This window comes from Lepidochelys kempii, chromosome 7 (assembly GCF_965140265.1).
Source record: "Lepidochelys kempii isolate rLepKem1 chromosome 7, rLepKem1.hap2, whole genome shotgun sequence".
NCBI lineage: Eukaryota > Metazoa > Chordata > Testudines > Cheloniidae > Lepidochelys > Lepidochelys kempii.
In genome coordinates this window covers 14521181-14545321 of record NC_133262.1, presented here as the reverse complement: position 1 = coordinate 14545321, position 24141 = coordinate 14521181, and the positions used below count along the sequence as shown (strand labels likewise).

Sequence of the window (24141 nt, the reverse complement as noted above, 5' to 3'; positions counted from 1 at the left end):
TAACTCAAGAAACATCTAAACTGCTAGGGAAAACCAATTTGCATTCTCTTTCTTATCTGGCTTTGCATTTTTTCCTTACTAAAATGGTACAGTTATATAGAACTGTAGTTAATATAATGTCAGAATTTCCATTATGCAAAATCCTTCTAGTTTTAGTGGCTTGTGAGGAAGTCCTAAAATTTTATTTTTAAACACGGTTCTTGGCATGCAAAATGACAGCCTGGGAGCAAACATTGATTAACATATTTTCCCCCTAGAAAAGCAAAGTTGTTAAACCTCTTTAAGGATCAAAAGTTCCAAAAAATAAAAGCTGAACAGAAAAATCTCTACCTTTCTATCACTTAATTCAGTTTACCCCTTGCAGAGAAAGCAGAAAGCGGTGTGTATATATGTTTATTTAAAGTTATGGGCCAAATTTTAAACTCTTTGGTAAATCACTACAGAATATGGACCTACTTACTTAACTTAAAATACCCAATTCTGCGAAGAAAATACATTCAATTGAGTAAGCAAAATAATGAACATAAAAACAACAGTTTGGCTAACTGGTAGATAACTTCCTATTTTGGAGTAGTTATCTGGGAGTTTTTAGAAGCTCTAGTTTTTTTTAAAAGGGGGTTGTATACATTATACTCTCAAAATAAAAATAAGTTAGATTTCAAATAACAGGCCAAATTCTTCTAATATAAGTAGACAATATGGCCATTATTGTGAATAAGGTGAATTGCAGTAGGATAAAACTAATGAAGTAGCACAATGGGGATGAATTAAGTCCATCAAATCCAGGCTATTCAGAAAAAAGAAAAGGAGTACTTGTGGCACCTTAGAGACTAACCAATTTATTTGAGCATGAGCTTTCGTGAGCTACAGCTCACTTCATCCGTGGAAACTGCAGCAGACTTTATATATACACAGAGAATATGAAACAATACCTCCTCCCACCCCACTGTCCTGCTGGTAACAGCTTATCTAAAGTGATCATCAGGTGGGCCATTTCCAGCACAAATCCAGGTTTTCTCACCCTCCACCCCCCCCCACAAATTCAGAGACAATTCTAAGAGTACAATTTGACGGTTAAGTAATGCTAGTGAGCCCAAGAGCTGCTATCATTTAAAAATCACAAACATACCTTATGGCTAATTCTCCACAAACTAACTTTAGTTAGAAGAGTGACAACTGAGCATGTAGCTTGACATTTTCAAAGCAGAGTAGGGAAGTCTGATTCACATTATATCATTTTTGCAGCAAAACGTGTGTCTGAACTGCACACACTACTTTGAAATTCTCAGTTTGACACCTCCTGGGTTGTAGTGGTGCCGAGATGAATGGACTCTTCTGGAGCTTTTGCGTTCTCTCCTGTCACAGATCTGAGTGCACGGAGGCCATGATCCTGCAAGGAGCTCCACATGGTAGACTGCTACATTTGCAGAATTAGGATCTAAGTGCACATATATCAAGGATGAAATCCTGGCCCCACTGGACTTCAATAGGGTCAGGGTTTCACGCTACATTAGTGAAATTGACACAATTAGAAGCTCAAATTTAGAGCAGCATCCTTCAGGACCAGCAATTCGTCACAGGCATAAGTGCTATATGATTATGCATGGATGTAAGCATGTGCTTAAGCACTTTCCTGAACCAAGGCAAGAGAAATCAGCCATGTATTTTTAGACAGCAAGAAATCTGAAATCAAGAAATACATGCTTTGACAAGATAACTTTAATTTACATGATACTGTCATTTTTATGTATTGCAATAAGCAATATTTTTCTTTACAGAAAGACTCCATCCAAGTGACAAAAAGAGTCTCTTTCCGGTCCTTGACCTGTTTTGACTATGCAGTATTCTCAGGGTTGCTGTGCTTATGCAGAAGGACTGAATTCCTTTCTCAGCTCCTAGCTAATGAGGTAATCGGGGCAAGTCATTTCACTGGTGAATCAACGAAGTAAGGATACCAAGACAGCTGAAATATCCAATACTACTTCATCCTCAATATGTGATTGATGTGTTATTAATGGTGTCGACAAAATGTAAATGCTAAATGATTTAAAGAGATGGGATTCTTGTTTATTTGAAATGCTCAATAAACTCTAGCCTTTTTACTCAAACCCTATAACTATAGCAGAGAGTAGGACGCCTTGAAACAACTACAGAATCATAGAAATGTAGGCCTGGAAGGGACCTCAAAAAGTCCTCTAAGCCCATCACCTCATGCTGAGGCAACATAAAGGATACCTAGATCTGACAAAAAGAAAAGGAGTACTTGTGGCACCTTAGAGACTAACAAATTTATTTGAGCATAAGCTTTCGTGAGCTACAGCTCACTTCATCGGATGCATTCAGTGGAAGCCTAACACGACTGCTACTCCGAAACTAGATCTGACTGTTATTTGTCTAACCTGTTCTTACAACCATCAAACCTCCCTAGGTAATCTGTTCCAGGGTGTAACTATCCTTATAGTTAGAAAGTTTTTTGTAATATCCAACCTAAATCTCCCTTGTGGCAAACTAAGCCAATAGCTTCTTGTCTTACCCTCAGATGACAAGCAGAACAATTGATCACCGTCCTCTTTATAATTATCTTTTACTTATTTGAAGACTTATATACCCTTATCAGGGGGTAACTGTGTTAGTCTGTATCCACAAAAACAACAGGGAGTCCAGTGGCACCTTAAAGACTAACAGATTTATTTGGGCATAAGCTTCCATGGGTAAAAAACCCACTTCTTCAGATGCATGGAGAGAAAATTACAGAAGCGGGCATTATTATACTGACACATGAAGAGAAGGGAGTTACCTCACAAGTGGAGAACCAGTGTTGACAGGGCCAATTTGATCAGGGTGGATGTAGTCCACTCCCAATAATTGATGAAGAGGTGTCAATTCCAGGAGAGGCAAAGCTGCTTTTGTAGTGAGCCAGCCACTCCTAGTCCCTATTCAAGCCCAAATTAATGGTGTTACATTTGAAAATGAATTTTATTTCTGCGGTTTCTTTTTGAAGTCTGTTTTTGAGGTTTTTTTGTTCAAGTATGGCTACTTTTAAATCTGTTATAGAACGTACAGGAAGATTGAAGTGTTCTCCTACTGGTTTTTGTATGTTACCATTCCTGATGTCTGATTTGTGTCCATTTATTCTTTTACATAGAGACTGTCTGGTTTGGCCAATGTACATGGCAGAGGGGCATTGCTGGCATATGACAGCATATATAACATTAGTAGATGTGCAGCGAAATGAGTTCCTGATGGTGTGGCTGATGTGGTTGGGTCCTCTGATGGTGTCGCTAGAGTAGATATGGGGACAGAGTAGGCAATGAGGTTTGTAACAGGGATTGGTTCCTGGGTTAGGGTTTCTGTGGTGTGATGTGTAGTTGCTGGCGAGTATTTGCTTCAGGTTGTGGGGGCTGTCTGTAAGTGATGACTGGCCTGCCTCCCAAGGTCTGTGAGAGTGAGGGATCGTTTTCCAGGATAGGTTGTAGGTTGCCGATGATGTGCTGGAGAGGTTTTAGCTGGGGGGCTGTATGTGATGGCCAGTGGTGTTCTGTTATTTTCTTTGTTGGGCCTGTCCCATAGTAGGGCCTACTTTCCTTGTTGGGCCTGTCCTGTAGTCCTACAGGACAGGCCCAACAAGGAAAATAATAGCTCTTAACATGACCGGGTTGCGGTTCCAAGGCCCCGTACCCCAGCCAGAGCTGGGTCAGGGTAAGAGCCGTGCAGACAGCTGTTGGGAGCCATAAACCCTCCACCTGCCCTAGGCAGGGGACCCGCAGGGTGGGGACACGGACTGGGGGCTGATGTGCGCCCCCCTCCCATCCCAGGCAGGTGGAGGGTCTGTGGCTCACGGTCTGCTCCAGCTTCTGGCTTGGCCAAGGGCAGGTCCTCGGGCAGAAGGGGAGGGGTAGGGCACGGAGGGGGCAGAGCCCCTGGCCCCACATTTTTGGGAAGGCTCTGCTGGGGCTGACTCCAGCTGAGGCCTCACTATTGTAGAGTACAGTGGAACAGTCACCACTCATGTCTTACATATGGGACTCCTGTTAATATATCCCACAGTGACATTTCCCTTTCTTGCCAATGCATCACAGTGTTGACTCATATACAATTTGTGGTCTTCTGTGTTATGTAAAGATGGTCTGTGACACAAAGGCGTCAATGCAAAGAAATCCAAATGTCAGTGCTGGCACTATCAGTAAAATTTCCAAAAGCCACGCTAAGGGAGTCAGGAGCCTAAGTGACTTTCAGTGAGACGTAGCCTCCTTAGTTACTTTTGAAAATTGGACTTAGGGATAGATGCCTAATTCCCAACATCTTTAAAAATCTGGCCCTCAGGCATATTTGAAAATACTACTGTATCACCTTAGCTTGTCCCCTCAAGCCTTCATATGGCAGAAGTGTAAATTTAAGGAGCGATGCGCCAGACCTCCAAGCACTGCATTACCTATGCTCAGAAGAAGATCAGTTTGAATGTTGCATTTCTTTGTTTTTACTAGATTTCATAAAAAAGAAAACCTTCTGGACTTAAACAATACGGTTTTGTGTCTGTGCGCTCATATATCACCACGCTTGTCAAGGCTGCAACATAAATGGGACCAACTGGGAAAATTCCCATGAAGATAGCAAGCACACCTAGAGTATCTAGGTCAGATCGTGCTGTAACAAAGCGCACCGTGAAGGCCCCTTTATAAAGAAACTTGTTTAATTAAGATAACAGATGTTGTTATTATACAAGTCCTTGTGAGCGGCTGTTTAATTGGACACTTTCACATTCTTTGCCAGCAGTCCTGAACATCATTTACTTTTTATGATTTTTTTCCCCTTACAAATGAACCAAGTAAACAATTCACACACTGTATGTTCATACAAAGGAGAGTATTCTAATGGTAAAGGAGCTTAACATGAGCCAGAATGGGAGGAGAGTAATCTTTTTTGGCATAAAAGGAAAGTTAGTTTTCTGTGCCACTGTGCATGTGTGTCTGGTAGCAGCGTCAGTTTAATATTCAGTGTCTTTCAGGAAAACATTAGGAACACCAGCCCCCCATTTGTGGATTTTAAATATTAATTATTTTAACAGAATATTAACTGGTTTGGAAATGCTCAAGCTCTGGTTTTGATATGAGCTGGCAAACTGGATAACTAACAATAGACCATGGAGCTCAATGTGTGATGGAAGGGGAAAAGGATGAATGACTGATCTGAAGGCAAGACATAACATAGGGTCTCTTGTCATCTTTGCATATTGCACAGCTCTAAGTCTGAAAAGGGAAAACAAGATTTCTCACTTACCTACACCTGGAGAAAGAAAGCACGTCCAAATCCTAGCCTGCGTAAGGGCCAAATGTGGTCATCTCCTTCATGGGGATGGAAGGTGTTCAATTACAACTGATTCACTATGGTTCTGCAGTGGGGGCAGGGGTGGGGACTACTAGCTGTGAGCTGCCATGAAAGCCGATCGAGTACACCCTTTGTGCTGTGGAGATTTGCTTTACAGTGCCTATCTTCAGAAGCAGTACACAGCAGGAGTTAGGGGGTGGAGAGCAGTGAGCAGATTCATCATTATGCAGTTCCATAGTGCTAAATTCTTTCAGATAGGGGGGTGTACAGGGCTTTCATGTGCCATTATTGTCCTTAGGCTATAGAAACATCAGTGGAATGGCTGCACAGCACCCCCACAACAAGCTCTGGGGCTTTTGGGAAGATTTCCTTCAACTAAACCCTTCTTGGATTATCCCTACAAAGGCTATTTACTGGAGCTATGCAGAAATGTGTGGGGAGTAGCATTTGGCATTTAGACAGTTACTAAAAATTCTTTTTTTTGTGTCTGGTCATGGAAAAGTAATAAGCTTTGATGTGTGTACAGAGAGACTGATATTTTAAAATGAATACCTACCACTTAAAACAGTGCCTTTCATCTGAAGACTGCCAGTGCTTTGCAAACATTCATTTAGTCCCATAAACCCCTGCCCCCATGTGAAGTACATAAGTGTGATTATCCCCAATATATAAGGGTGTAAGTTGAGGGGGAAAGAGAGAGATAGTGACAGGCCATCCATGATGGAGCAGGAAAAGGAACGCATAACTTCTGGATGCAAGACCTATGTTCTAATCCTTGCCCAACACTCCTCAACAGCGACATGATTTCCCATCAACAGCAAGGTACATGCTGGGGAATAAGATCAGTTCAGACAAATATTCTTTCCATATATTACAAACACACACAAATGCAATAAGGTATTTAAAGAAAACCCAACTGTGAGGCTTCAGTGAGTTTGGTAATGCAGATTAATAAATCATACTGTACTAACTGCAATGCTCCTGTGGCTGAAGGTGCCAAACTTTATCCATTTAGCATATATGGTACTGCTTGCAAGCTCTTTGGCCTGTGCAACGTTATAATTATTTGGACAATGGAGGAGTATACTATAATAAAGGGGAATATATATTTACAAATATTTAAAAATATGCTTTCTGATATAATTACATAGTTCAGTTGGATAGGTACCTAAATTATAGGGTATTTCTTACTCAATTTGAAATATGGGCATGGTTGTGCCTGAACATCATAGCTTTAGTTGACAGCGCTCTATAGACCACCTGGATTTATCTGTAGTCACCCAGGGCCTGATTCTCTCTCTCTTATATTGTAAACCAAGAGTAACCACTATAGTCACTGACTTTAGTGGAGTTACTTCTGATTTACACCCATGTATGCTCGAGCCAGAACAGGCATTCTATCTATAACAGAGTAAGTTCCCTGCAGGAACCATACTGTCATTATAAATAAATGTAAATCTTTCTATAATAAGATCACCTGAAAAATAAAGGTTTTAAAATACAAATTTAGGTAACAAATCTATCTAACATTGTAACTGAATTATTATGAGAGGATTCAGAAACCCTGTAGGAACAAGTCTGTCATGACTACCCCAACTCAGTCTTCCTGTATGTTAGGGGGCTTATTCCTTCACGCACTTACTTCCCTCGTCCTTCTCGCATGAAAAGAGAGCAACAATACCCAAAGTCCAAAGGTGCAAACAATTTGATGTTTATTGGGGTGAACTTCCAGCAAGCATGATTCCAATTTCCTTCCTTAGTGTCCCCCTTCCCAACTCTGACACCACAGAGCCTTACCTATGTCCCTGTTCCCATTCCCCCCCTTAGCAAAACATGATTCCAATTCCCTACCCCCATTCCCTGTTCCCATTTCCCCACCCCACCCTCACACTTCCTGATTGACTGCAGACTATATAGTAAAACTTGAGTTCTGCTTAGCTATACCTTAACCAATCATTTTCCTGAAATTTAACTAACCAATCCTAACATATTGTAACATGATTATGTAACCAATTATATCCCACCATCTTAATTAGTTTACACCCAGCAAAATTAATTATACAGCAGACAGGAACAATCACAGAACCAGACAGAGAGTATGCAGACAAACAATAGGGAAATGGGGACTACAGTGATAGAACAAACAAAGAAATGAGGATTTCACATCCCAGCTATTGATAAGTGAGTTCTTGCCAGACAGGATGCTTATCAAACTAAAAAAGAAAAGGAGTACTTGTGGCACCTTAGCGACTAACCAATTTATTAGAGCATAAGCTTTCGTGAGCTACAGCTCACTTCCTCAGATGCATATCGTGGAAACTGCAGCAGGCTTTATATATACACAGAGAATATGAAACAATACCTCCTCCCACCCCACTGTCCTGCTGGTAATGGAAATGGCCCACCTGATGATCACTTTAGATAAGCTATTACCAGCAGGACAGTGGGGTGGGAGGAGGTATTGTTTCATATTCTCTGTGTATATATAAAGCCTGCTGCAGTTTCCACGATATGCATCTGAGGAAGTGAGCTGTAGCTCACGAAAGCTTATGCTCTAATAAATTGGTTAGTCTCTAAGGTGCCACAAGTACTCCTTTTCTTTTTGCGAATACAGACTAACACGGCTGTTACTCTGAAACTTATCAAACTAAGTTTCCTTTTTACATTTTCTAGGCACTTCCCTTTCTCTGGAGGCGATAGGCATTATCAGGACAGGATTGTATTCCTAACAGCCCAATAGCACCTTATTTCAATGTGATTAGTTTGGAATGTGAGGATGTGACTGTTTGCTTCCCAGCTTATGGCTGCCTCTGCTGCTTAGCCAAGGGCCTTAGCCTAAGCACAGGGCCTCAGACTGTCACAGTAAGAGAAGGCCCTTACACCGGCAGACAGTGATTTTGATTCTTTCTTTATACCTCTATAACTAGCCAAGTGATAAGAATATACTTAAATTCTTAGAGTATAGGCCTTTATAGACAGGCCTGAATATCTATATCCTAACACTGTATACGGCATTTAATGCTAAGAAATGATTGTCACAAATAGGGAATATGGTGAAACATAAAATGCTTAATCAAAAACTTGCATGAAAGGTGCAAGAGTTTAAGAGAAGAGTTTTCCCTAAGAATATGAATCTCTTCTCATTTATACCAGCCTCCCACTGGGGTAACTATTCAGTCCAGTGAAGTTGTTCCTGATTTACACTGGTGTAACTGAGAGCACTATCAGGCCCTGCAACTGAACATGGCTCAGTTTCCATAGTTACCACAATTCATTTAGCATTTTCTTCTGACCAAAGCTCTCATTAACTGTTCAATGTTTAGAGCCCCAGCTCTGTTTCCAAAAGGGTAGGGAAGGGAGAAGAAAGGTAGGGCCCACGTCAACTCTCTCTCCCGCACGGTGTTGGGATCTGTCGATCTGGTTCAGACCCTGCTGCTAGTCTACTTGTACTTTTGAAAAATTATAGGGCCAAATTGCTTGGCAGAGCTCAGGAAGGTGGTGGTGCAAAAGTTTGTAACCTCCTCTTCCCGATCCACAGAGCTATCTAGCATAAGGTAGAGCAGCAAGCCTACTCTACATTTTGCCAGGTGCTCAGAGTCTCAAGGGTCTACTCTGAGAACCACAAATTGCCGGAATCGAGGATGTCTGGCCATAACCCTTACGCCAAAGGCTTGGAGGATGGGATCTGCGGTGGTAGCACTGAATTACTAAGAGTTACCCCAGGTTAGGGAAATCCTCTACTGGGATGCTTCAGCCATATGTAATGTGGTTATGCACAAGGATTATGTTATGTGCTGCCCATAGAACATAATAGGCTCTGGGCTGTGAATAATGTGTCTGGATGTTCATGTAGCACCACGAACGGGTAATGAACTCTGGATCCATAGCTATGTAGGAGCAGTCTTTATTTCCAGAGCTGATTTTGCAACATTTCTATATCTATGCTATAGCTATATATAATTTAGGTTCTGGAGCCAGGCTGCTAACGTTACTTTGATGCAGTTATGCCTCCAAGGCAGGATTTCCATTATTATGGAGATGAACTGCCTTTAATGATTGCAATAATATAATTGTACCCCAGGGCAGAATTCCTAATAACACAATGGTAGAGCTCTCAAACACCACTCAGAGATACCTCCAGGGCAGGTTGTTCATTAAGGCACAGAACACAGTAGTTCTGCCTCCAGAGAAGAATACAAAACCTAAAGCAATAAAGCTTTCTTTTTCAAGATAGGCTGTGCCTTCTGGGCAAACACTAAGCATTACATTTAGTTCTTCCTCCTGGACAGCAGTAGCCCCCAGAACAGGATTCCTAGCAGCACATGATGCATGTTATTTCTGCCTCTGGACGTTATTCCCGCCTCTGGACGTTATTCCCTAATATTACACTCTGTCTACAAAGTCACAAGAGCCTCAAGGTAGGAACTTGAACAATTGCCATGATATGGCAGAATTCAAAGCATCCCAGGGAACTGGCACATTAACATTGTTTTTAATTCCTCTTGGAATTGGAAGGACTATCCACACCAATGAACCTCCACAGCATCAGAGCTGAGGTTCAGCGAGGAGAGGTATCCAGAAGTTCAGATGCTCGTCCAAAGTTCACAAATCTTCAGTGTTGACTAGGCTGGAAATTTTGTGGGAACAGCTTTTCTCACATGCTACCCAAAACTTCTGCTTCCAGCCCAGAAGAAAATATCTCAGCAACAGCTATTCTTTATGCTCTTTTTTCCATAGATTTCAATATATTTAAGACCAGAAAGGACCGTCATGATCAACTACTTTGACCTGCATAACACAAGTCAGAGAATTTCACGCAATGAGTCCTGCATCAAGTCCAATAAATTGTGGTTGAACAGGAACATATCTTTGAGAAAGACATCCATCCCTGATTTAAAGGCTCCAGTTGATGGAAGATTTACCACAAGCCTTTGGACCTTTAGTATTTTCAGTTTCAGTCTGAACCCAGAACTCACTCCTGCTCTGGCCTCTTTGGGCCTGATAAGACAGCTGCAGTGACATAAAGGGGTTTACGATGCCCTGGTTCCTGCCAAAGGATTCTCTTGGCACAGGCACTGCAGGAGATATCCATAAGACTGTGCTATGACGATCTTCTTGAAAACCCTGGCATAGGGATGAGCTGAGGCAGGATGGGCATGGCAGGGCTGTACAGATTCTGAGCACTGCTGCTGCTGAGAGGGCAGCCAGGGTGGCTGCTGTAACTTAGGCCCCTAAAGCTGTCTAAATTACATGGGGGGAAGAGGTGATCTAGCAACTGGATTGTGAAGATGCAAAGATGGCTTAAAGCCACTTTAGCCTCCCCCTCCTCTGAGGCTGTGAGTTCTGTGCTGAGTCTCTTAGAGGCAAAGCAAACAATCTCACCCTTGACAGGTTTCAGAGTAACAGCCGTGTTAGTCTGTATTCGCAAAAAGAAAAGGAGTACTTGTGGCACCTCAAATAAACTGGTTAGTCTCTAAGGTGCCACAAGTACTCCTTTTCTTTTTGAGAATCTCACCCTTGGTGTGCCTGGTGTAATCAAATATGACCATAAGGCTTCTGTATTAAATTGCCTATTTTGATCTGTATCTAAAATGTGGTCTGTGTGCTTGACTTCTAAGATGGAATGTTAGACTAAGCCGGGGATCAGGCAGTTTCAACACCCTCCCGCAAGAGGGAGACAGCAATCAGGCCTCTGATTATAACCCATTGAGAATGAATGGGTTTAATTTCCCAAACAATGGAGCAGAAGCCACTGCAGGGACATTCTCCTGGATAGGCCCTGCTGAAAGATCCAAAGTCAGAAGTCAAATTTCCCCTGAGCCAATGGCTCATCAAGCTGACAGGGTTAAGGCATATCAGTTTCACAGCCAACAGCACACAAGGAAGTGATGTGGCCAGCATCTCATCCAACTGTCTTTGACTGCCATAACCTGATGCATAAGGTACCCATTTTGCAGCTGGGTGAACTGGAGGTGGCCTTTCAGTGTGAGATCCAGCTGACTGGAAAAACCCAGGTTGAAACACCAGAAGATGCCATATCTTGGCTTGTAAGCAGAAAAACTATTGACCAATATGGTAAGTGGGCTCAGAAACCTACACAGAAAGGGGATGGAGCTTTCTTGAAGCAGTCAAAGAGAGACACACTGGAGGATCTGAGCTTTGCTAGAAGAATGAAAGCTGGATTGTCTCTGTTCCTGTACCTTATAGGGAAAGCCTATCTAACATAGCTTGAGGGGAAGCATAAGGTTAGATAAGGCTAAATACCCATGCAGACTGTTGGTTGTTTCAAGATCTATTTTTCTCTGACATACTGTTCCAGCTGCTAAATAAGAGTACTTTGTGTGAAGAAGGCTATTGTTCAATATCACTGGCCATGGGTTCCTGAAGGGAGGATCAAGCAGATGTCCACAAATCTATTTGGACCTGCAGAGTGATAAATGGTTAGTATATATGGGGTAGTGAACTCAGGACCTGGTCTAAAGGCTTGTCTACATGGCTAGTATGTCAAAGCATACTACAGGTTTCAGAGTAGTAGCCGTGTTAGTCTGAATCAGCAAAAAGAACGAGCAGTACTTGTGGCACCTTAGAGACTAACAGTAGGAAGATATAGTATGTATGGCAACACCCATTTTTTCATGTTCTCTGTGTGTGTATATATCTGTATCTATATATCTGTGTCTTCCTACTGTATTTTCCACTGCATGCATCCAATGAAGTGGGTTTTAGCCCAAGAAAGCTTACGCTCAAATACATTTGTTAATCTCTGAGGTGCCACAAGTACTCCTCATTCTTACAGCATACTACAGAATTGTTAGTGCACAGTAGCAGGGTCCATGTGGTCAGTTAGCATGCAGCAGGATAGTACATTGTAGATTCACACCCTGGCTTGCTGCACACTAACTCACTGTGTAGAGAACTGCATATTTCCACCCCAAAGCAAGTAACTGCAAGACTCGAGATCTGATCTGCATGCATTCAGAAACACCAGGAAGGGGACAGGACCACAGCCCATGGTATGGAAAAATGAAAAGCAGGTGCAATGGAAAAAACCCTCTCAACATTTTCATAGAATCCTAGAATATCAGGGTTGGAAGGGACCTTAGGAGGTCATCTAGTCCAACCCCCTGCTCAAAGCAGGACCAATCCCCAATTTTTGCCCGAGATCCCTAAATGGCCCCTTCAAGGATTAAACTCACAACCCTGGGTCTAGCAGGCCAATGCTCAAGCCACTGAGCTATCCCTCCCCCCAAAATAGAATATCAGGGTTGGAAGGGACCCCAGGAGGTCATCTAGTCCAGTGCCCTGCTCAAAGCAGGACCAATCCCCAATTTTTGCCCCAGATCCCTAATGGCTTCCTCAAGGATTAAACTCACAACCGTGTGTTTAGCAGGCCAATGCTCAAACCACTGAGCTATCCCTCCCCCCAAAAGTTTTTAAGTGACTTTAAAACGTTTGAGTTTGAATTTCATTCTAACAATAAATGAAATGTAGCAGAGGAGAGACTTTTTTATATTTCCAAGCAGCCACCTCCCCAATGGTACCCAGTTTTACATCTGGACAGGTAGGCTATCATGTATTTGTAATAATAAATATAGTATGGGAAACTTAGAAGGAAAAATGTCTTATTAAGGCATTAGGGCTGGGAAAAATAATTGGAAGAACAGTAATTCTATTTGAGTCCATATGAAAGAATGTAGTGATATCATGTTTCAGATCTTGCATTAGTCATCATTATCTTCTTTGCTATTTTTTCCACAATTGCATCTGGCTCTCTCTGGTGAATATGAGTTAGTTACATGGAACAGATGTGATACTGTGATTTGTTAAGGCTTTTACGAATGAGTAGTTAATATACTATAGTTAATGTGTCCTGCTGAACTATTCATGTATTTGATTATTTTTTTCCCATTAGAAGCCAAAATGATCTCACCTTCATGAAATATTTTGGTGAGCCACCCTTGCTTAAATTCAGATGGTATCTATTACCTTCCAATTCCAACTGTTCTGTATCTAAACTTTTTCTAATAGTAACTATAGGAGTTAAAGTATAGTTTTCATGTTTTAGTTCATATTTTCTTCTGGGAGGAAAGGTTAAAGTCCAAAGAATTGTGCTTGGTCAGCATTGTATCACAGTGAGAGTACATATTTAGATGAGAAAAATATATTCGTATATTTTCCCTTCTAGATAGTAGCCCTTTGTCCAAATAAACTAACCCCCAGTCACCCCACCATCAGCACACATGAGAAAATGTGCACAGGTAATGCTTATACAAACTTCAGATACAGAGTTTGGCTAGTGCAGAATGCAAGGAGAACAGTGAGCTCACAATTCTGAGACAGTAAAGGCTTAATTGTTCAACATTTTCTATTCTCTTTAAAGTCTTTTGTCTGAAGAACAAGATATCTCCGTTTTAAAACCCAATACATTGCGAGTCCTAAACACTTTTTTATAACTTTAATCTAGACTTGCCTCAGATTCTAGTTGGTGGAGGTAGCTCTATACTTTATCCACAGGATAAGACTGAATGAAATTCTGCAGGGCTCATCCAGGAACAACTTGCACTTACTTCAATGGGTTAAATGTGCAGTCTAGCCCACTTTAAAGAGGGAGTGGGCAAAATGACTGGTCTATTGAAAATGGCATCTTGAGAGTTCAAAGCAAACAGCACATAATGCAATAGCTTAATAAATAAATGTCAGATATTGCAACGCAATGAACACCCTTGTTTTATTGCAAGGCAATGAGCACCCTTGTTTTAGCATCTGGCCATAAATGAGCCTAAATTTTGACATACCATTCTAATGTTTGCAATGAGAATGGGGTTATTACAGGTAAGCAGTTCAGATAAAGCAAAGCATGAGGATAGACTTTCAGGTGAACCAAACCTGAGCCAGTCTAAGCTGTGAAAAAGGTTGGTACATATTTTAAAAGTAGGATTTGGGCACTTCTGCATTTGCTGATTTCGTTCATGCCTAATTGAAGGATGAAGGATAAAGTCATCCTTGTGGGCAGGTGAAAAGCCAACAGCACCAGAAGTCTTGAATGTAAGTATATTTTCATTGACAATATTTTAATAAACACATAGAATTATGTGCATTAATTTTAAGAGCTATAAAATTCAGCTATCTGCTAGCAGTACAGGAATCTGCTCATTGAGTGAATGCCACCAAAATTGGCATGTAACACTATCTCATAAATTCCTTGAGACAAATTTTCAAAGAATGGTTTCAGTTTTTTTCCTGTGCATAATTGCAAGCACCACTGTTGCACAAATTGGGTAGATAAAGCCATCAGATATAAAAACATTCAGTACCAACACCTGACTGCATGTGCGGAATGTGCATGTGCAAATTTAGAGGCCATGTTGAGGCCAGTTGCAAATATCATCCTTGGAATAAAATAAATGTGACTTGGCCACTCAGAAAGTACTGTCTCCAAGTCAGACATTACAATTGCCAAACTAGTTACTTACCCCAAATAGGTTTCAGAGTAACAGCCGTGTTAGTCTGTATTCGCAAAAAGAAAAGGAGTACTTGTGGCACCTTAGAGACTAACCAATTTATTTGAGCATAAGCATCGTGCATCCGATGAAGTGAGCTGTAGCTCATGAAAGCTTATGCTCAAATAAATTGGTTAGTCTCTAAGGTGCCACAAGTACTCCTTTTCTTTTTACCCCAAATAATTGCTGTTTGCTGGGAGACTGAATAATTTACAAGGGGATAATAATTTGCAGTTGAGAGTTTCAGGGAGAGGATCTCCTGGGAAATCTTTTTGAAGAACTATGGCTATTTGGAGCAATCCAAAGGCAAATATTTGCTCTTTCGACTATATCTTTAGTGGATAAGCTTCTTGGCAGGGCTTTTTTTTTTTTAAACTCTATACAGAGCTTGGGATGAACACAAGAGGAGCAGCTCTCCCACCCCAAATACCACAGATTGAACACTAAGGGTATGTCTACACTACGAAATTAGGTCGAATTTATAGAAGTCGGTTTTTTAGAAATCGTTTTTATATATTCGAGTGTGTGTGTCCCCACAGAAAATGCTCTAAGTGTATTAAGTGCATTAACTCGGCGGAGTGCTTCCACAGTACCGAGGCAAACGTCGACTTTCAGAGCGTTGCACTGTGGGTAGCTATCCCACAGTTCCTGCAGTCTCCGGAAATGAGATTCAAAAGTTCGCGGTTCTTTTCCTGTCTACCTGGCCAGTGTATCTGAGTTGAGAGTGCTGTCCAGAGCGGTCACAATGGAGCACTCTGGGATAGCTCCTGGAGGCCAATACCGTCAAATTGTGTCCACAGTACCCCAAATTCGACCCGGCAAGGCCGATTTAAGTGCTAATCCACTTGTCAGGGGTGGAGTAAGGAAATTGATTTTAAGAGCCCTTTAAGTAAAAAAAAAAAGGGCTTCATCATGTGGACGGGTGCAGGTTTACATCGATTTAACACTGCTAAATTCGACCTAAAGTCCTAGTGTAGACCAGGGCTAGGTGTTTTTACATTTATTTGCAATTCATTTCCAGGAAGCTATTAATGACCATTTTAGCTTTCATTGCTGAAAGCCCTTGGGTTGGAGCAAGCTAACAAAAGTAATGATTACTTTAAGAGTTTACCTCTCATTTTCTCTTAGGATCTCTTTTCCTTTCTTCCAAGTATAAGTAGGTCTGGGGGAAGCTTTAGGCTTACACTCTATGATTACTTCACCGCCCACTTTAACAAGAGTTAATCTTTTCAAGAGAGTTTTGGAAAAGTCTGGACCCAAAGCTGAAAAAGAAAAGTAGAAGCAGCTTAGAATTCACTCTGGAAAGAAGCAATCGGGTTTCTTTTAACATTAGAATATTTTGGTGTATCCTCTCACCAATTTACATTTGTAACTTCCATAATTATCAACATCAGGAGCTACACATGCAGATTGCTTAGGAAAATAGATACTTTTGTGCTTAAAAGCTTAATTTATTTAGAAAGATATATTTAATAGCAAAACCTATTGGTAATGAAACCTAAAGATCATGGACCAAATATTCAGCTGGTGTAAATCAGTGTAGCCCTAATAAAGTCAATGGAACCTTGCTGATTTGCACCAGCTAGGAATCAAGCTCCATTTATATAGTGCAATTTGGAGAAGCTCACATCAGAAATACTTATATGTGCAGTGGGTGTCAATCTTCCATGTTCATAACATAACAGTGTGTGGTGATGATGAAAGTATGCTAAGATGCCTAACAGTACACAGGAGATTACAGATCTCTTCGCCAGTATTGTGTGTGCATAACACAATAGTATGCAGGGAGGTGACTGTTGCCATAATTATGGAATGGAACACATAATATAGGACAATAAATGCTGTAGTTTGAAGAGGCGTTGAGTGACTCAGGGAATTTAGTGGGACATTTATGTTAGGTTCTCAGCTTTTTTTTTTTTACATAAATGTTTCTTGTTCTAACACTTTTTATTGTAGATACCGTGATCAGCATTAAACTATCAGCATTTGTAAACAATTACTCCAGAGCGGCTTCTGAGATAGCACAATTTACTTTATACTTAAAAGAATGCCAAATAAAAGTGATATCTCGGTTTCCATCATGTTGGAGCTCTTGGCAGATGTTGACATGCTAATAGTATAATTTAAAGAGTCAGAAAAAGTAACATTTATATTCAAATAAAGTGCATAGTTTTGTATAGATACAAGAACTGATTCTCCTTTTACATTAAATAAGCTAGAAGTACTATGAAGTCAGAGGAATTACATTTGTATAAAGCCAATTTTAGGTCAGTATAAGCCCCATAGTACATAAATATGTTCATTGTGTTCAGAATCAAACTTAACACCCATAGTGACAGTGAAAGGGTTTGATAAATATTTTTCAGCTGACCAAATACATCTTTGTCAATCTGTCTCAAACCCAAAATGAAGCTTTTTGATTGAACTTGGTGCTCCCACTTTCCCCCTCCCCCTCGATCTGTAAGTCTTCTAGGCTTTGGGGAACAAAAATCTTGTTACACAGCAACATTTACTTCAGGCCTCCTTAAATACATTTGCACATTTTACCGATGCACGCATTTGCATGAACAATCACCTACACCGGCATATACAAACAGAAGTGTCTGGAAATTTGGAAGATGCAAGGAAGCCTGCTGAAAGTTTGGTCCATTTCAGTAGAAATTCAAGTTTTATTTTAAAAAATGTTTTATGATTCAAACCACAGGCGTGGAAAAACCAAACCAAACAAAAAGCACATTTTGTAGGTGTCCCCTGAAGACTTCATTCACAAATCCACAGACCACCTGGAACAATGATCTATTCTCTCCATGCTCACTGTATAGCCTGTCAGCTGGGCCTAACATGGAAGGTTTGTGCAGTATAATGGAAAGTACTAGGACTTAATATAGAGTGCCAAGCCCAGAGTTTGTGATTTGAATTATCTTTAAGCATACAGTAAATTTTGTTTGCTAAAATGTCTTCAACAAACTTCCAGAATTAAACTGAATTATGGAGTACACACTGTATTGACTATAATTAACATGTATGCACAAATCCAAGTTTAAAAAATAGTCAGCCCTATAAATGTGACACCTACAAAATGGGACAAATTAGAAAAGACCTCATCTCCCCCACAACTGATAACATACTAAATTTGCTACTTTTGCAACTACAAAAAAGTTACTTTTACATCTTACATGTCTTACTGTATTAGCTAAGATACAATGCAGTATACTAATTCAATATGATTATTTTACAGGTGTACTAATCACATTAGACTCATTTCACAGTACATTTCATACAGCTATACTTTTGAATACAATGCTTTGGCACCATGTTTGACTTTTAAGAGTTATAACATTGATTTTGCATTCTATTTTCAAATCTATTGCTGTTGTTCCAATGCATGATGGTCCTCACAACTCCCTTCTCGGATGCAGGTTTTTTGTTTGCTTGTTTGTTTTGGCAAATAATTCCTGCTTGATAATATATCGAACTTGGCCGCCAGAATGCTTTGTGGCAAAAATTAAAAACTTTTTCATGTTATGGCATATAATTGTAGAAGTGAGCCCAAAGATTTGGCTTGGCTCTCCAGTTTTGTGTCACTCCGCTACTTCAGGAGAGTTTTAATTCACTGTTTGTAGATCAAGTAGATGTTACACATAATGGCTAAAATAATGGCTGTAGTTTGGGGAGGGACGGGAGGGGGGAGGTATTGCCCCCTCCATCCCTGAAACTGCAAGCCTCGGGTAGGCACGGAATTCCCCCCCCCCCCCATGCATAGCCCCATTGTCTGGAATGGAGCTGCCGCCCCCAAATATAGAAGTCAAACTAGGCCTATGTCTACAATGCTCCTGAAGCAATAGGGTGGCACAAAACTGGATAGTGGAACCCAGGAGAAATTCAGTTTCTTGAAAAAAGAAAGGAGTACTTGTGGCACCTTAGAGACTAACCAATTTATTTGAGCATAAGCTTTCGTGAGCTACAGCTCACTTCTCTGCCACTCAATTTTCTGCCATCCACTCTGCCTCCAGTGCAAAAAGAATATAGGATAAGGAATAACTTCATGCTGATTAGGGGATGGACTATATGGCCTAAGACAACTCTTCTATCTCCAACTTCTGTGAATCAGTGAGTCAACTAACATCTGAGCTGTCTTGCCTTTTATGTGTGATCATAGATGGATCGTTTCATTTTGGCATAGAGGAAAGTACAATACGTTATATAGGAGACGATCAAAGAACCAGAAAAACAAAACTGGTGCCAAAAAACCTTTCAAAATAGAAGACACACAGTAAGGACCTCTGCATATTAATATACTATATATATCAGAGTTGGTCACATTGCTCTTTGAGAACAATATTAATTACCAATTTTAAAATGAAATGTGCCACTTTTTTTCTATTGAAAAATAATTTGGAAATCAATCTTTGGGTAGATCAGTTACTTATAAATGTTTACTGAACAGTTTAGACAACTAATTTTCAGAATATGGGTTGCTTGCAAAGTATTTGCATTGACCATTCACTTTTGTTACTCGCAGACATGTGTTCTATGTATAGTAGCCTGAGACACCCAGTACTAGCATTTTTGCTCCCGGATGGTATGAGATGGCTGTAACTTTCTAAACTGGAAAATAATGAACACCACATTCATTGCAGAATCATCATTCTTGTCATTTTATGTAGGGGGGAGGAAGGCGGGGAGAGAGAGACAACCACACAGAAACTACTATGATTTACATATAAGATACCGAATACTGAGCAACAGCCTACATTATTTGTGAAGAGATAATATAACCCTAGGAATCACAGAAAATTGAACTCAGGTCTTGGAGTCACCAATATATTTGTAAAGCAGGTTTTTCAGTATTCTACTAGTCCTTCTATTTCAAGCATTTATCTGGAACAAAGAACTGGTCTTAATATAGAAGGAGGATCAGTTCCTTAACAGCACAGAGTCATTGCAACCTTAATGTGAACAAAGCAAATCTAGAATTAACCATATCTTTCTCTCAATCTGCAGGTTTTTAAGGCTAACTCTTTAAGATATTTGCTAGTTATGCATGAGCAGCTCTCTTAGACTTGTTCTACATTTGAGCTTGATGAAGATGTAAAACACCGTATGTAAAGACCCCGGGCACTCCTTGCTTACCCATTACATTTGCACAGGCCCTGAAGAAATGGGGTATAATGCAGAATAGGACTGCTATCAGACAGGCAGAGTGTCATACCAGCACAGGGATTTATTGAAGAGGCAGACAGAATAGAGAAGCAGGGATTTTGTTTGCTGCTTTAACAGATGCTGACCTTGAAGAGTTGGATTTTCTTAGAGGTGAAGTATCAGGGTAAAAGCTATCTAAAATCCATCCCTGTTTCCTGTGTGGATATGGGAAGCTATTGCTCTTGCCCATTTCCTCATGTTTCCTGTGTCAATATGGGAACCCACTGCACTATACTCTTTCCTCTCTAGGGGCTATTGTTAGGATCACCCACCAACTCCACAATATATTGGCCTAGAGCCTGGGCTGCAGCCAAACACTGGAAAAGTAAAAGTGACTTTCAGCCATGTTTTTGTACTCCTGATCTTAGGGCTGTTGTGAATTTTGTCCAGTCCACAGGAATGAGAGAGCAGTCTCAGGGCTACTCTAAATGACATCAGCTGCCAACAGCTCCAAGAGGCCATTTTATCATCCAGAGATTATTGGGGCACAGGTAAGCCCTAGACATGCCCCCTATACCAAGTGCAGCCTGCATGCAGGGAAGAATCTGGGTCTTTATCTTATGCTAGTTTCTGCCTACCTTACAAGGCTCATTTTATAACAGTTCTGAATAGACTGGAAAAGCATCAGTAGGTTTATCTGGATTTCTTTTATACAGTAGGCAACATGCCCAATAAATCTTATCACTGTGAAGCCTAATTTGTTGAACATGATTGTACTTTCCTCGAGCAGCAAACTTCCAGATGAAAATGTTTTTTTCTATGTAGGCATCTCTCAGGTTGATAAAAGGACGACCTACATTGAAATGTGATGTGCAGAACATACCTCATGCCTTGTTCTTAAGGACAAAGCAAATCAAACAACGGTACTGAACATTCTCTTTGAAAACTCCTAAGACTAGATTGTTTAATCAGAAACTCTAGTTTCTCCTTGGAAATGCTGCATGTAATCTGACCTCTTTACTGGTTCCCTCTTTTCTCTCTGATGGAAAGAACTTTCCCAGCATTGTAAGAGAGCAAATTAGCTACTCACAAGCTTATGCTGAAGGAAGGAAGAAGAAAGGGCAGCTTTCTAATTCAGTGCAGAACTAGGAGTCTGGAGACATGAGTTCTATCCCTGACTCTGACATACACCTCCTGGAAGTCCCTTTAGATGTGATCTCCCACCAGTTTTATGCTGCCAATGAATACTATGGGGCTACTCCTGATTATCAACAGGATAAGTGAGAGGAGAATCAGAATTAGTCTCTCTGTGCTCCAGCTTCCCCCTCTGCAGATAAGATAAGGAGACAAGATTTCTAGTTCAAAGTGATGGTCTGAGGCTCAGTCCATGGATCCTTGTAAAACTGACTGGTTGGCTCCTCATTATTTGAAACTCTATTTATCGCATGGTATGAAGGGATAGCCAAAACCCCTGGTTAAATGGAATTGTATAATATGCAAGACCAACAACCAGCCTGTCTCTATTCTGGACTTGCTCTAGCATTACACAAATTGACCCTGATTTTCCTCTTGCTTACGTCAGTTTTACCAGGCGTAACTCCACTTCAGTGAGTTACTCTTAATGTACTCCAGTGCAATAGAGGCCAATATATCAGGCCCAATGGGTTTACTTGCTGAATGGACCTCAGAGCGCATAACACTTTTTATGTGTGGATTGACAATCATTTGGCAAATGAGCTGCTCAGTGCGTACTCATAGCAGACTGTCGCAAAACAAAAATGCATACAGTGGAACCCTCTTGTAGTGTAGTCATAGAACAATTTGACTGTAAGCAGATATACAGGAAGAAGTGCAGTTTTACTATTGCAATACACTGACACAATTTATAGCTGTCATTATGCTCACTGAAATTGATATATAACATGGGCATGACCCACTGAAGTCAGTCTGTCTCGTTCTGTCTGAGGGTTTTATACTGCTTTCCACATAAAATCAGTAGCAATAATGAAGTCCCTACTGGATGTTATAGAGTCTCTGGCACTTCCCTTTTTATGGTGTCAAAACTCTGTGTAAGGTAGAGGTATTTTAGGGATTTAGGGGTTGAAAAGGGTGTCAGCGTTGTGTCATTCTTAGGGTGAAAAGGCTATTCAAAGAGGAAAGTTTTGCAAAGTTTCCTAAAGAGGATTAAATTCAGACTCTGTATTCAATAGACAGACTTATTGAGTTCAACATGGATCAGTTCCCAACTGCACTATCACTGGATCCCACTGTCTTATTAAAAGGCTGATATAGGGGCTTCTAAACACCAAGAGGTGGGTAGTAGGCCACCAATTTTCCATGCTCAGGTACCTGTATTAACAACAAGATGGAGTGATGTGAGGAATTCTTTGTTCCGTGTATAACCATCTGCCTAAATAATTGTTATTACACTTGTTTCCTTGGTGCCAGAGGTATACTGATGTACTCTTGGCTGAGACATTTAAGCTTAGCAACATTGGTATAGGTAACATGAGATTTTTGGTTTTTAGGAAAGGAAACTCACCAATTACACTCAACTCCGCACTGGTGAAAATGACTCCATGTCTGTTTTCTGCTACACACTGATACATGCCTGCATCTGACAGATTCACATTTGTTATTGTAAGTGCTCCATGTTCTATCTGAATTCTGTCCTGTAGAACAACAAAATAAATAAGGAAACCCCACCTTAGAATTTATGTTACAGCAGCTGTGTCATCTCTTACATCACAGGGTACAAGAAAAAATAGTAATATGAACAATTTACATGCTACAATCTATTTGTCTGTCAACTAAATTTATATCAGGTTAGACGTTAAATGGAAAAACCAATACCGTAGTTGGTAAATGCAATTTAAATGGGAGGACTCTCCCTTGAGTTCTCATTGATTTAATACCTAAACCATTCAGATTAATATCCCCTTCAAAGAGATAAACTTGAATCTAAAAATGCACTTCTGTTTTAAGGTAGTGTATCATGGTCAAATACATTCTTGAGAACATTTAAAACAGTTGAGTTATTAGCCTGTAGCCCTCTGAAGGTTAATAGGAATAGTAATCATCTTAGGTAGTGCAGAGAGAAACATTTAAAATCAGCTGCAGTTTACTGGAAAAAAAATGTAGATGTTAATAATTTAATGATCCTTTATTTCTGCCACTAACGTGATTTAAGAACAAGACCATCTGCTAGTGACCAGCATGAAGTAAAATTAACATGTGGAACAAAAGACCATGGTATCATTTGTCAGCCTAAGGATATGGAACTCATATTATCAGTTTTAATAAGTACAGCAAAATGCTCCCTCCCTCCTGGGAGTTCTGCCATTTTTAAAAAAATAAGTAATATAAAGAGCTATTGGCTTTCTACTTGGCTGCAGGGTGGCAATTTAATGTTTGTGCAATCTTTATTAGGACTTGATCAAATCTAGGCAGCCATGTCCTTTCACATTAAGTGGAGGGAGAAAAATGCAGGCTACCCTGATAACCCTTTAGTAATTTGCTTTAGTTTTGCTGTATAATTGAGACAATAATGGGACTCAAAGTTGCCCTCTAGCGAGAGAAGGAGTGGGGCGGTGGGAGAGTGAGCTTTATCCCCCACTTCTATGGATTGCTAATCTGTAGGCAGTTCTTCATGGCACTGCTAATGGCAGGTCAAGTCTCTGGTCACCTATGCAGGAACAACTCTAAACAAGAGAAATTGGATTATTGTTTAGAGACTGGAGGAAATGCCAAAGTTTCATTAACATTTGAAGTTCAGCTGAAAACTATCAAATGAAAATCATTTTATGTCCTAAAACCCCATGGTACCTGATTTTACTGGGGCCTCTCAACCATCAGATTACTATTATGAATTACTCATTCCACAGAGCTATAAACAGTTGAAAAAGTATAATTGCTTCATATACCCTATTTTCCCTAATATAAATCTCTTCTGAACCTGTCCTGAAGCCTTCCCCACCATCCTACAGAAAGTAAGGGACTATTTTTCTTCAATACAGGAACTCAATGTCATATAATGGCATTGACCCATGAAGGTAGAAAATATGCTCTAGCTTGAATTTTAAGGCTCAGTCACTGTTTGCACTTCTATTTCAAAGGCAGTGAACTATGCAGACATGAGAAAGCTGCCAAATCAGCAGAATCCTTGTAGAACATT

At 40.4% G+C, this 24141-nt stretch overlaps 1 protein-coding gene across 9 annotated transcripts in view; it reads right to left on the bottom strand.

Moving 5' to 3' along the window:
- The window catches only part of LOC140914094 (contactin-4), a 659738-nt gene that overhangs the window by 93126 nt on the left and 542471 nt on the right, over positions 1–24141 (bottom strand). For all 9 annotated transcript variants that reach the window (XM_073351153.1, XM_073351159.1, XM_073351157.1 and 6 more), the window contains 2 exons: positions 22510–22639; positions 15937–16087 (listed from right to left, as the gene is read on the bottom strand). In XM_073351153.1, coding sequence (XP_073207254.1) covers positions 15937–16087; positions 22510–22639 — 281 coding nt within the window. The remainder of the gene's footprint in view (positions 1–15936; positions 16088–22509; positions 22640–24141) is intronic.